The sequence below is a fragment of the Vombatus ursinus genome, unplaced genomic scaffold (assembly GCF_900497805.2).
Source record: "Vombatus ursinus unplaced genomic scaffold, bare-nosed wombat genome assembly UNPS02014786.1, whole genome shotgun sequence".
NCBI lineage: Eukaryota > Metazoa > Chordata > Mammalia > Diprotodontia > Vombatidae > Vombatus > Vombatus ursinus.
In genome coordinates this window covers 220,695-234,802 of record NW_020954564.1, presented here as the reverse complement: position 1 = coordinate 234,802, position 14,108 = coordinate 220,695, and the positions used below count along the sequence as shown (strand labels likewise).

The following is a 14,108-nucleotide window of genomic DNA, read 5'->3' as shown; positions in this document are numbered from 1 at the left end:
TTGGGGAAGTTATTGGACCAGGGAAAGCTTCCTAGAGAAGGTAGCATTTGAGTTGGGCTTTAAAGGATGAGATGAAGACAGGAATGGAAGAACATTCCAGACATAGGAGGTGGTAGAAAGTAAGATATACCCCAGGTGCACAGTCCTTAGAATGTTGAGATAGTGGAAAGAAATCACAAGAGATAATAAAGGCTGGAACAATAGAGTAGTGCCAGATTGTAAAAGGTATTGAATGCCAAGAAAATAAATTTGAACTTTACTCTTTAGGCAATAATAAAGTCAATGAAGGATTTTGTGTTGAGCAATATGACCAGACCTACAACTGAGGAACAATCTAGCAATGTGTAAAGGACAGATTGACGAGGGCAGAGAATGAAGGCAGGAAGACCTTTTGAAAGCTCTTTTGCCTGGAGGAGCCAAGGCTGAAGCTCATTTGCATCTCATCAGCTCACTGTCTTCCCCACTTTTCTTTGCCTCTGTTCTTTAGCTCAACCTTCCTTTCACTTCCCCATTATCATATCCTGTCCTTACAGCCCACCCCTCAACTTCCCCTTCCTCAAAATGACTCTATAAAACCCAAGGGTGAGAGAACAGACTCCTGCTCCTTCTCTGAAACGGCTCACGGTAAGGAGAAGGGGAAGCTCTGGCTGAGCCCAGAGGCCAGGGCTGGGGCCTCTTGTGGGTATGTCTGGGTATGTGTGTATCTGTGTGTGGAGGGTGGAGGGTGGAAGGTGGGGCAGGGAGGGCAGCAATGCCATCCCAGCTGCAACCAATAGCAGATGGTGGGTGGGAAGTGGAAGGCTAGCCAAGGTCGGGGAGAGAAAGCTCCACTCAGTCAAATAGAAGTGGAAAATGTGCTTTGGGATCCTAATGGGTAGTTTGGGTAGGGAGGGAATTCTGTAAGAGGTTAAGCCCTCTCTTGAATAGCTTGGCCCTTTAGCTCAGTCTTCTTCCCAGAGCCCTCTTTGTGTTGGGCTGGCAGAGATAAATCCTAGAGGAAGACTCTGGTGTAAGGTCCCCCCAAGGCATGGCCCAGACACTGGCAGAGGACCCTGTGAAGGACTTCAAAGCACTTTTATACTTCCACTCTCAATGAATGTTGGTGAAGATGGAGACACAGCATTCAATACTCAGAAAGACCTGATAAAGAGAGAGAGAAAGACTTTGACCAAATTCAGTAAGCATTTATTAAGCACTTTTGTGTGCAGGGCCCTGTGTATGGGGCTATAGGAGATACAAAGGTATCTCCTTGAACAGTGCTACACAAACCCTGCCCTGGATCATATCAGCTCTCATTTCTGCACAATAACAAGGTTTTTAAGATTTTATGAAGTACTTTTCCTTACAGAAGAAATCTGTGAAAGAGGAATTATTATCCTCATTTTATAGATGAGAAATAAGGAGGAACGACTAGAAAGAGGAAACAAAACAGAAGAATAAATAAAAATAAATAAATAAAAAGAGCAAATAGTATGCTTTGATCTGCGTTCAAACTCCATAGTTCTTTCTCTGGATGTGGATAAGCATTTTCCTTCTTGAGACTTTTGGAGATGTCTTAGATCCTTTCATTGCTGAGAAGAACTAAGTGTATCAAAGCTAGTCATCACACAACATGGCTGTTGCTGTGTACAACATTCTGGTTCTGCTCACTTCACTCAGCATCAGTTCATACAAGTCTTTCCAGGTTTTTCTGAAGTGCACTTGCTCATCATTTCTTATAGCACATACCACAACTTGTTCAGCCATTCCCCAATTGATGGGCATCCTCTCAATTTCCAATTCTTTGCCACCACAAAAAGAGCTGCTATAAATACTTTTGTACATGTGGGTCCTTTTCCCTTTTGTATGATCTCTTTGGGAAACAGTCCTAGAAATGCTATTCCTGGGTGAAAAAGTAGGCACATTTTTATAGCTCTTTGGGCATAGTTACAAATTGCTCTCCAGAATTGTTGGATCAGTTCACAACTCCACCAACAATGCATTAGTGTTCCAATTTTCCCACATCTTCTCCAACATTTATCATTTTCCTGTTTTGTCATGTTGGTCAATCTGATAGGTGTCACTCTTATTTCTTTTCCTTCCCACACTAGGGCAGCATTTTGCTCCCTTCCCCTAATGGGAGGACATGCTTCTTATATCCAGTTAGGACTCTATACTTAGCTAGTATATACTTTCATTCATTGCTGGGCTATGCCCAACAGCTTTCTAGCTTGGTGAGATCTACCAAAAGTCTTACTCTGCTGATGTAACTCTGAGAGCCCAGGGTCACTTCACAAAATGCATAAATGCTTGCTAATTAACTGACTGATGGAGAGTAAAGAAGCTATCCCACCCCATTTGCTGGTGTTCGGTCCTTCCCTCAGCAGGGCCTGGAGAAGCCGTAAGATGCTGTGGCTCCTAGTGGTGTTGTTGGGGGTAGGAACGGAGGCAGTAACTCCTGGAATAAAAACGAAGATCACCCTGAAGGGCCTGGACTATGGTGAGTGCCCCACAACTGGTGGGGAGGCTGTGATGCTGGGGAGGTAAAGAAGAGGTAATGGTCGTGTTGGTCTCTGTTGCAGGGAAGCAGGTTGGGATGGAGTTTTTGAAGCTTGCTCTGCTGCAACTGCCCATCCCAGACTTCCGGGGCTCCTACTCAGTGCCCCTGGTGGGCCAAGTGGAGTATGCAGTGACAGGGTGAGAGAGATAAAAATCAAGGGTCTTCCCACCTTCCCAACTGTTTCTCATAACCTCAGCCCACCAGGTGACACCCTTCCTTCTCGATCTCCCAGCCTTCCCCTTCACTCCACTCAAATCCCTCCATGGACATCTGATTTTGCTCTTAGTTACCCTGGTTCCCCCCCACCTTCTACTTCCCTTCCAAACCTTTGCAACTCAGGCTTTGATTAAAGACTCAAAAAATGTCATAGCTGGAAGGAATGTTTGAACAGAGAAGTTCAGACTTAGGTGGTGTGGTATAATAGGAAGCCGCTGAAATTAGAGTCAGGACACCGACCTCCTGCACTTTTTTGTGTGACCAAGGGCAAGTCACTTAACCTATTAGAGTTTCAGTTTCCTCATTTGTAAAATAGGCATAATAAGATAAATGCTACCTACCATATAGGGTTATTGGGAAGAGAGTGCTTTGCAAACCTTAAAGTACTACATAAATGTGAGTTACCTTCTAGTCTAATTCCCTCTCACCTCATTTGTAAAATGAGGAAACTGAGGCCATCAGAAAGCAAGCTTTCTACTACACCAAATAATAGGATTTTGAAATCTTCGAGTCCCACAGCCTACTGTCTTAGGTGTCAAAATTAAATAAGATAATACTTGTGAAGTGCTTAGTACAGTACCTAGCACATAGTAGGCACTATAAAAATGATTATTCCCCATTCCTCTCCCCCCCACCCCAAGAGACCTGGATTATACTCCTTGAACTGCCATTAACTAGCTTTATATCTCTTCCTCTCTCTGGGTCTCGCTTTCCTCCACTGTGAAATGGGAGTTAACCTTAGATAATCTGTAGTATTCCTTCCAGTTCTGATATTCTGTGTTACCTATTCTAAGGATCCTTTCAGTTTCAGTGTTCCTCGTTCCGAGACAGCTCAGGGTACTTAATGGCCTCAAACTCTCTCCCCAGGGGATGTCCTGGGCAGGCCATCTGTTAATGATTGAGGAGATTTCAAACTTGGAAATAATGGGGTCTGGGTAATGGGGCTGAGGGGTAAGGGAGACCTTTTGGGGGAAGCTGGGCCAAGAAAGTGAGCTTTGCCTGGTACTTTCCTACAGGTTCCAGGTAAACACTATAAATTTGGGGGAGTCTTTGGTTGCATTTGCTCCCAGCTCAAGAATCAAACTGTCCATGGGATCTGCGGAGGCCCAAGTCAATGGTCACTGGTCTGTGAAGGTATCATTAATGTAAGGACTTTGGAGGGATATTGGAAAGGGACAGCTGAACCACCCCAACCCCCACTCTCACTTTTATCCTTGGGGCCCTCCTTTTCCTGATGACAGACATATGCCTAATCCCCCATCAGAGGCTTCCAGATCCTCCAAGAACGAAGGCTTTTAATACAGTGGACTAGGGACCATCTTGTTCAATTCCTGCCCCCCCCCATTTAAGAGATGAACAGATGAGGTAACGGAGGCCTAGAGAGGGAAACACGTTGCTAAGGTCACACATTACATAAGTGATAGATACAATATTTTAACACAAGGATTCTGGGTTCGAGGCCCAGGCTTTTCCACTTATACCTTCCTGTACCCTGGGACCCCAAATTCCTATGCTTCCCAAACCCAGCCATTTGAAGGTATCCACTGCCCCTACATTCTCTGTAGGGCTCTGGAGTTGGGTTCACAAGTTCACAGAGACATTAAAAATCATCTGATCCAATCCTATCATTTTACAGAGAAAGGCCAGAGGACAGTTAAACTTCAGTGTTTTTAATGATGTTTTACTTGCTTTGGCCAAATTCTGTCCAGCCTTCCAGGTCCAGCTCTTGCTTCACCACTTCTTCCTGGAAGGCCACTCTGAGCACTCCAGTTTTCAGTGAGGGCTGGCACAACACAGTCTAGCCAGAGATCTTACAGATTGTTCCTATGGCGACCTCAAATTTGGGTGAATGCCTCAGTGGGCAGCTGCTGCTCTCTGGTGGCCATGAGTGGGATCACTCCCAAGCTATTTGTTCCTGTGGGCTGCCTCCTTTCCCTCCCTTCCCTCCTTTCCTGTTCCATCCCACTCAGCAGACATGACAATGGAACCCTTAAGCTGCATGTGGGGGACATGATGTTGGCTGTGCTAATAGAAGTGGGCTGGGATGGCACTGGACGTCTGGTCGTGAGCCCTGCAGGTTGTAGCTGTCACATTGGGCACTTGGATGTCACCTTCTATGGGGGAGCCAGGTAAGGACAATGTTGGGGGGCTGTCCAAGGACAGGGAGAGGGTGTCAGGTCCACACATTCCTATCCTCCCTTCCCCTAGCTGGCTCTATAACATCTTCACTGGAGCCCTGGAGCATGTCCTTCGACAGGAATTGGGCAACAAGGTAAGGTTCTACTGTAGCCCCTTCCTAGGATCCTACCCCACAAAAACCACCTCAACCTCTTCCTCCTCCCCAAGACCATCCCCACCCTTTCAACAACCCAAGCTCTTTCCCCTCGAATCTCTAGACCCCTGCTCCTTTTTATTTTTTCCTTCCTAGGTGCCCCATTCTTTTCCCTTCCTTTTCAATCCTCTCCCCTCTCTAAGCCCTGCTCCCTCTCCCAAGCCTCACCTAGTTCCTTCAGATTTTTCAATCCCTTTTAGCTCTAGGCCCTCTCTGTCCTGGCTCCTCATCCCTCTAACAACCAGAGGGCATTCTAATACACACATCAATGGCTTATTATATTAGTATTACAAGGTCCTTGATATCATGACATCAACAGCATGGATCATGGCCCAGGTTACGGGGCCATTGGCACTCGGATGGTTGGTGTTAAAACTCAGAATCTGCCCAGATACCCTGAGTTTGTCTGGGAAATGTCTTTTGGTCTTGTTACTCCCATGGAAAGGCAGTCAGTGCAAAGGCTGGTTCTGTCAATTAATAATTGGTACCCTTGGTCAAATCACCTAACCTCCCTGGGCCTGTGTCTGCCTTTGTCAAATCAATAATTCACTTTAACAAACATTTGTTCAGCAAAGTCCTGTGCTGGGCAAATGGGGATATGAAGACAAAAAGGCAACAGCCCTTGGTGTCCTGGCACTTACATTCTGGAAGAGGTAGGGAAGAAAGATACCAGTTGACCATACAAGTAACTATAGAGCATATGCCCAGGAATACACAGAGACAGAGACGGAGTGAGACAGGAAGAGAGGAGGGAGGGAGAGGGAGATAAAGACATACAGAGAGACACACAGAAAGAGAACAGATACAGAGAGTCAGAAAGAGGAGGGGGGTGGAGAGAGAGAGAGACAGAGAAAGGACTTAAGGGGCCTTTCAATGTGAAGATCAAATAAGACAATGCATATAAAGTGTTTTGCAAACCTTAAGACAATAAAATATTATTGGTATTTATTATTGCTCCCTGCCAATCAGTCAGGTCACACCCTCTCCAATCTCCAGTTATCACATCTGAGAGTCTCCCTACTACTCCACTCCCATCCCTCCCCCCACCCCAAACAAGAGAGGTGATATATGGAAGAAAAGACTAAATGGAAAAACCCTGGGCCCAGAGCTCTGAGGATGGGATTCTGGGGACAGGAAGGACCACAGCAAGGGGCCGGTGAAGTCAGTGAAACTACCTCACAGTCACACTCCCTGAGATGTCCCCCATTCCCTAACTCTCTGGACCTTTCTCCTCGTCCAGCTTTGTAAAGAGATCCAGAATGCAGTGGAGGCTCTAGAACAAACATTGCAGACCATCCCAGGTCAGGAGGTGGCACCGAGGAGCCTGGATCTGGGAGGGAAGAGGGCTGGGGAGAGAGACACGAGCTGTCAGTATAAATACTAAGACAGGCTGGGATCTAGGATCGCAGGAGATCCCTCTGAGGACAGGTGGTTCCCTCTTTCTCTGGTCCCCAGAATCCAGCCACATAAGCTCCCTTGCAGACTTGGACTATTCTCTGGTGGCACCACCGCTGATTACAGAGCAAAGCATTGAACTGAACCTTAAGGTAATCTCCCTTCCCATACTCCTTGCTATCTTTCCCTTCCTACATCCTCCCCATTCTTGTCATCCTTCTCCCTATTGTCCTTCTGCCTCTTCTTCCTCACTCCATGTTCATTTTATCATTAACAACCTCCCCTCTCCTTCTAACCCTCTGATTCTTCTTCCTCCTCCTACTCCCTCTCTGCTATGCATCACACTTTCCTACTCATGCTCTCTGAGAGTCCAAGGAAATTGTTGTTCCCATTTTGCAGATGGGAAGAAGTCAGAGAGAACCAAGTGACTAACCCAAGGTTCCATAGCAAATCTGTGGTATATTGGGTCTCCCAGGCTACTTCTTTCTCTTTTGAGAAAGCATGCCTTTTATGGCCCCATCAAAAAGCACATGAATACTCACTTTAGTCAGCTTGAGCATCCTAAGATCCTATTATTATATTAATAATTTATAATGATATACAATAATTAATATATTAACATAATAATTATCTTAATTATCAAATAAGGGGGCTGGATTAAAGTCCCTTCCAGCTCTGGCCTTCTATATTCTGTGTCCTAAGGTCTCTCCCAGATCTAACATGCTAGAATTCTACTAACTACTAACTCCTTATGCACTGTTCAAGTAAAGGCTGAATGACCCACATAAGAAAGGCTTGTAGAGATTTCTGCATGGGGTGGTGACAAGTTTTGGACTTGGTACCTGCTCAGGTCCCTTCCAGCTCTGAGAGTCTATGATTCTTAAGCACTTTACATTTTCTCCACCTAGTATGCTGTTTGGGTTTCATGATTCTGCAAGGTCAGGGATGATTAGCTTTATTTCATTGAGAAGCAAAATGATGCCAAGAAAAAGGACACACACAGCAAAAGAATGGCCCAGCTGGTATTAGACCTTCCTCACTGAGGGCTTGATTGGGCACTTTTGAGTGTTCCTGACTCAGTTTCCCTGTCCTTTCTCCTCCCCATAATTGTCTCCCAGGGTGAATTTTACAGCCGGGCCGGCCACAAGGAAGCCCCAGTGCCCCCCGCTCCATTCTCCTTCTGGGAACAGAATGACCGCATGCTGCTCTTGGGTGTCTCGGACTTCGTGGCCAACTCGGCCGCCTTCGTTTACTATGGGGCAGGGGCACTGTCCTGGAACCTCACGGATAGCACGGCAAGGGGGCGGGGCCTGAGTGTATGGGGGCGGGGCGGGGCTAGGAGGGGCGGGGCACGATGGCTAGAAGAGTTGGGGGTGGAGCTGAGGATTGTTGGGAGGAACATGAGTGACACATACGGTCTGGAGGTGGAGCCAGAGCAGCATCTAACAGGTATTGGCACTAGGATTGGAAGGAGGGGTGGGACCACGGAGTGTGGCTAGAAGGAAATGAATGACAGCCAGCTGAGGGCGGGCTAAGACTGGAAGCTGGACCAAGCAGGGATAGGCGGGGCTGGGGTAATATGAGTGACAGCTGTCTGAGGTTGGGGCCAAGACTGGAGAAGGGACCAGGCAAACAGTAACAGTCAATCAACATTTATTTAGGGTCTTCTATATACACAGAACTAAGCTCTGGCGATACAAAAAAAGCCAAAGAAAAGCAGTCTCTGCCCTCAAGGTGGTTGTTGTTATTTATCCTTGGTTCTCTAAGAGGACCATGACATCAGGAAAGAGCTCCTAGTCTAAGGAGGGAGACGACATGCAAACCACTTTGGACAAACAGGAGATATACAGAATGCATTGGGGGTGGTCTCTGAGGGAAGGCACCAAGATTAAGAAGGGTTGGGAAAAGCTTCTTGCAGAAAGTGGGACATTAGCTGGGACTTGAAGGAGGGCAGGAGGGGTTAAGGGAACGTGAATGACAGCTAGCCATCAGTGGGCTCAGGGAGCAAGAGGGCTGCCTGCTTGTGAAAGGGGAGGGCTGGATAAGGCTGAACAGGGGATCTTCCTTCATCATTTCAGGTGCCCAAGAAGTTTCCCATACATATCAACACCAAGATCTTCAAAGGCCTTGTGCCTGAGGTAAGGGTCATCTATTCTGCCTCTCAGGCTGGAAACTGCCTGCCTACATCCTTTTGCTCTCTGTAGTCTCACTTAGGTCTGTACTGCATACACAATTCATGGTTAATTCTCCCAAAAATCTGTTTTGTTTTGTTGTGATGAAGACAGGAAACACCAGGCACTGTGCCTGGCACATAGTAGGCACTTAATGGGAGTTAAAGAAAGGGAAGATGGGGAGATAAAGAAAGGGGGGGGAAACTTTTCCTGCTCTCAAGAGCTCACAGTCTAATAATGGGGGAGAAAATATGCCAACAACAATATACAAGTACATGAACTGATAAGAAGTATGCATAGAATGGTTTTCCATATATATACATATTTGTGTTTAATGGCAGCCATTTCTAGGGTGGATGGCGGGGGGTGTTAAGGAACAGGAAGAAAAAAAGGAAAAAAAAAGAAAATTACATGATAACTTCATTATTTAAAAAGAATAGCAAGTTGTATATAATAAATTTGCAGTTTCATGTACAATCATCTTTTTTCTATTCTACATTATAGAGATGCTTGTTTTATTTTTTAAGTTCAGAATAAAATAAACAAAATACAAATATATGCAAATAAGATCTATCATACTGAATAAATTGTAGATAATCACAGCAGAAAGGTGCTAAGATTAAGGAAGAAAAGGAAAGGCTTCTTGCAGAAAGTGAGATTTTAACTGGACCTGAAGGAAGCCAAGGAGGCCAGGAGGTAGAGATGAGGAGGGAGATGGTTCCAGGCATGGGTGATGGGCAATGAAAATTCCCAGAGTAGGGAAATGGAATGTTTTGTTTTAGGAACTACAAGGAGGCCAGAATCATTGGATTGAAAAATATGTGAGGAAGAGTAAAAAGACTAGAAATGTAGGAAAAGGGCCAAGTCATAAAAGGCTTTAAAAGACAGAAGTGAAAGGAACTTCAGAGACCATCTTCTCCTACCACTTCTTTTTTAAAGAGGAAACTGAGGTCCTGGAATTCCCTGAAGTTGTACAGTAAGTGTTAGAACCAGGCTTGAACCCTGGTTTTCCTGTCTAGGGTCCTCTTTGCTAATCACACAGCTTTCCTTCATTTGACAAAGACGGAACCTGAGGTTCAGAGAAGGGAACTGACTTGTCCAAGGATCATGCCATATAAGGCTTGGTTGAGGGAAATGGGACCTGGAGAAGAGAACAAGAAAGCTGTCTTCAGGTATTCGAAGGGCTTTATTTTTTTTTTTATTTCAAAGGTATTTAATTTAAAATCAATGTATAGTTTAACAATTCAAGTAATTTAGCTGAACACTTCTGAAGAAATAAGTCCATCCTCTCTCAGATATCCCATTGGCATATCAAGCTCAACATGTCCAAAACAGAATTCATTATAGATCCTTCTTTCTCCCCTCTTTATTAATTTTTTACTGTGTCCTTCACATGTTATTTTTTCTCAATTACATGTAAAATTTTTTTTAAAAGTTCTAAATTATCTCCCTCCCCTCCCTCTCCTTGAGAAGGCAAGCAATTTGATACAGATTATACATGCACAGTCACATAAAACACATTTCCATATTAGCTATACTGTGAAAAAAAACACAGACAAAAAAAAAAGAAAAAGAAAAAGAAAGAAAGTTTAAAAAAAAGTATGCTTCAATCTGCATTCAGACTCCGTCAGTTCTTTCTCTGGATGTGGATAGCATTTTTCATCAAAAGTCCTTTAGAATTGTCTTGGATCATTGTATTACTGGAAATAGCTATTCACAGTTGATCATCATACGATATTGCTGTTACCAAGTACAATGATCTGGATCTTCTTCACTTTGCTCTGTTTGTACAGGTCTTCCTAGATTTTTCTGAAGGCATCCTGCTTGTCATTTCTTACAGCACAATAGTATTCCATCATAATTATATACCACAACTTGTTCAGCCATTCCCCAACTGATGGGCATCCTTTTAATTTCCAGTTCTTTGTCATCACAAAAAGAGCTGCCATAAATATTTTTACATATATAGGCTATTTTCACTTTTTTAAAAATTCTCTTTGGGATACAGAGCTAGTAGTGCTATTGCTAGGTCAAAGTTTTAGAGCCCTTTGGGCATGGTTCCAAATTCCTCTCCAGAATGGTTGGATTGGTTCACAACTTTATCTACAGTACATTAGTGTCCCAGTTTTTCCACATCCTCACCAATGTTTGTCATTTTCCTTTTCTCACATATTAGTCAATCTGATAGGCATGAGGTGGTACCTCAAAGTTGTTTTAATTTATATTTCTCTAATCAATAGTGATTTAGAGCGTTTTTTATATGGCTACAGATAACTTTAATTTTTTTCTTCCGAAAACTGCCTGTTCATATCTTCTGACCATTTATCAATTAGGGAATGACACATATTCTTATTTGACTCAGTTCTCTCTATGAGGCCTTTATCAGAAAAATTTATAAAAAAAAAATTTCCCCCAGTTTCCTGCTTTCCTTCTAATGTTGGCAGCACTGGTTTTGCTTTTGCTCTTTATCTCTTGTTTGGTTATAAATTCTTCCCTTATCCATAGAACTGACAGGTACATTTTTCCATGCTCCCTTAATTTTTTTATGATATCATCCTTTATGTCTAAATCATGTCCCCATTTTGACCTTATCTTGGTACATGGTGTGAGCTATTGGTCTATGCCTAGTTTCTGCCAAAGTGCTTTCCAGTTTTCCCAGAAATTTTTGTCAAATAGTGAGTTCTTGTTCCAAAAGCTTTGGGCTTACCAAACATTAGGTGACTATAGTCATTTATTACTGTGTGCTGTGTACCTAATCTAATCTACTGATCTACCACTGTTTCTTAGCCAGTACTAGAGTGTTTTGATGATTACCACTTTATAGTACAGTTTAAGATCTGGTACATCTAGGCCACCTTCCTTCACATTTTTTTTCATTAATTCCCTTTCTATTTTGTTCTTCAAGATGAATTCTGTTATTTTTTCTAGTTCCCTAAAATAATTTTTGGTGGTTTGATTGGTATGGCACTGGAAAAATTAATTTAGGTAGGATATCCATTTTTATTATATTGTCTCTGCCTACTCATGAGCAATTAATATTTTTCTGGTTGTTTAGATCTGACTTTAAAGTGTTTTGTAATTGTGTTTATATAGTTCCTGGGTTTGTCTTGACAGGTAGCCTCCCAAGTATTTTATGTTGTCTACAGTCACTTTAAATGGAATTTCTCTTTCTAAATCTTCCTGCTGGGTTTGTTGGTAATATACAGAAATGCTGATGATTCTTGAAGGTCTTTAAAGAGGGAGATGGATTATATTTGATGTTTGTTGTGGGGGGGGGGGGAGAAAGAGAAAGAAATTGTCACAGAGAGGCGGATTTCTCTTCCATAGAAGCAAAAATTTCCTATCACTTAAAGCTATTAAGAATTACTCAGAATTGGAATGGGCTGCCTTAGGAGGTCATGGGTTCTCTCTCACTAGAGGGCTTCAAGCAGAGTTTGGATGACCACTCAGGTGTGCTAGAAAGGGGATTCTTATCCAGGGAGGCTAGACAGCCCCCAAAGTCCCTGTCAACTTGGAGATGCTACACACAGTGAGTTAGTGTGTTAGTAGAGTCTAGGTTTCTTAGCTCCCAGTAAAGGCATCTTTCCACTGTCCTCGAGTCAGGATTATCAATTTTCCAATAATTCATCTATGCTAACACATTTCTGTTGATCAGTTGTTTCAGTTGTGTCCAACTTTGTGACCTCATTTGGGGTTTTCTTGGCAGAGATATTGGAATGGTTTGTCATTTCCTTCTCCAGCTCATTTTACAGATGAAGAACTGAGAAAAACTGGGTTAAATGACTTGCCTAGGGTGACATGGCTAGTAAATGTCTGAGACTGGATTTGAACTCAGGTCTTTCCGACTTCAGGCTTGGCACTCCATCCACTGTGCCACCTAGCTGCCCACAGTAAATATATACTTGCCACTAAAATTGGTCTGTACATCTGTTCTACCCCTCAAGTTACAACCTAAAATCTCACTTTCAAGAAGCCTTTCCTTATCTTCCTTAATCTTAGCACCTTCCGTCTATGATTATTTCCAATTTATTCAGTATTATTTCAAAATTTTTGTTGGTAATTTACATAAATATCACTGATGGGCATCACATAGAACAACAGTCCAACAGGGAGGCACATGTCAGGGGAAATCAAGGAAGGCCTCTGGCACACTGGGTGAACCCCCTTGTGGCAAATCTTTGGGAGGCATTGTGGACAAGAGTCATATAGGCTGGGCAGGAATAGGTGGGATGCGATCAATTGGAGAGAACTCTCAAATCTGTCAGCTCCATTTGACTATCTGAGGGATTGATTACCTGTGATATTAATAGTTCACCTGTATGTGGTGCTTTAAGGTTTACGATTCATGGACAGGATCTCATTTGTGCCTCACAGTTCCATGAAGTGGATGCTGTAATTGTCCCCTGTTACAGATAGGGAAACTGAAGTTCAGAGAGGTAAGTTGACTTGCCTAGGGTCATACAGCTAGTCCAGTGCCCAGCATTCAAACCTAGGTCTTACCAACTTTCAAGTCCAGTGCTTTACATAACCATACTGCTTCCCTTGCTGAATGTTGTATCACAGATGGATAGTGGATGTAGGGGTGGGGAACCTGCAGCCTTGAAGCCACACGTGGCCCTCTAGGTCCTCAAGTGTGGCCCTTTGACTGAATCCAAACCCCTTAATAAAAAGATTTGTTCTGTAAAATTTGGACTCAGTCAAAAGGCCACACCAAAGGATCTAGAAAACCACATGTGTCCTGGAGGCTGAAGGTTCCCTACTGTGATACAGCGCCAGGCCTGGAGTCAGGAAGACTTGAGTTCAAATCTGACCTCAGACACTTACTAGCTGGGTGACCCTGGACAAGTCATTTAACCCTGTTTGCTTCAGTTTCCTTATCTGTAAAATGACTGAATGACTGGAAAACAACAACTTGCTACTGATCACAACAATAAAAAACCCAGGACATAGAGATTATTCAGTCTGAACATCAGCACTCATTGCACAGCATTGGAAGGGGGTGGAGGATGGGAACATTTGAGCTTCCTTATTATTTGGGGTTGGGGAAGGGAATAAGTATTTATGTAGTACCTATTGTGCGCCAGGCACTGTGCTAAGCGCTGTACAAATATTATCTCATTTCATCCTCACAACAACTCTGCAAGGTAGGTGCTGTTATCCTCATTTTACAGTTGAGGAATCTGAGGCAGAGAGAGGTTAAATGACTTGCCCAGGGTCACACAGCTAGTGTCAGATTTTAGATTTAAACCCAGGTCTTTTTGACCCCAGGTCCAACAATCTATCCACTGAGCCTCTAGCTGCTTTGATGTGTGTGTGTGTGTGTGTGTGTGTAAATGGGTGTGTGTGCAAAGAACTATATATATGATGAACCAGATGTGGACCTTATTTGAGGGCCACATGGTACTTGGGGTTATGGGGGGGGAAGAACCCCTGAGCCTTGCAGGACCTTCAAGTG

At 43.6% G+C, this 14,108-nt stretch overlaps 1 protein-coding gene across 2 annotated transcripts in view; it reads left to right on the top strand.

Annotated features, from left to right (window-relative positions):
* The first annotated feature begins 535 nt into the window (after positions 1-535).
* The window catches only part of LOC114047066 (bactericidal permeability-increasing protein-like), a 20,025-nt gene continuing 6,452 nt past the window's right edge, over positions 536-14,108 (top strand). The window contains exons 1-10 of one of the 2 annotated variants that reach the window (XM_027867759.1): positions 536-624; positions 2,364-2,479; positions 2,562-2,676; positions 3,772-3,900; positions 4,729-4,884; positions 4,964-5,027; positions 6,328-6,388; positions 6,543-6,634; positions 7,601-7,777; positions 8,561-8,620. In XM_027867759.1, coding sequence (XP_027723560.1) covers positions 2,386-2,479; positions 2,562-2,676; positions 3,772-3,900; positions 4,729-4,884; positions 4,964-5,027; positions 6,328-6,388; positions 6,543-6,634; positions 7,601-7,777; positions 8,561-8,620 — 948 coding nt within the window. In that variant the 5' untranslated portion in view covers positions 536-624; positions 2,364-2,385. The remainder of the gene's footprint in view (positions 625-2,363; positions 2,480-2,561; positions 2,677-3,771; positions 3,901-4,728; positions 4,885-4,963; positions 5,028-6,327; positions 6,389-6,542; positions 6,635-7,600; positions 7,778-8,560; positions 8,621-14,108) is intronic. The other variant, XM_027867760.1, reaches the window with a different exon arrangement.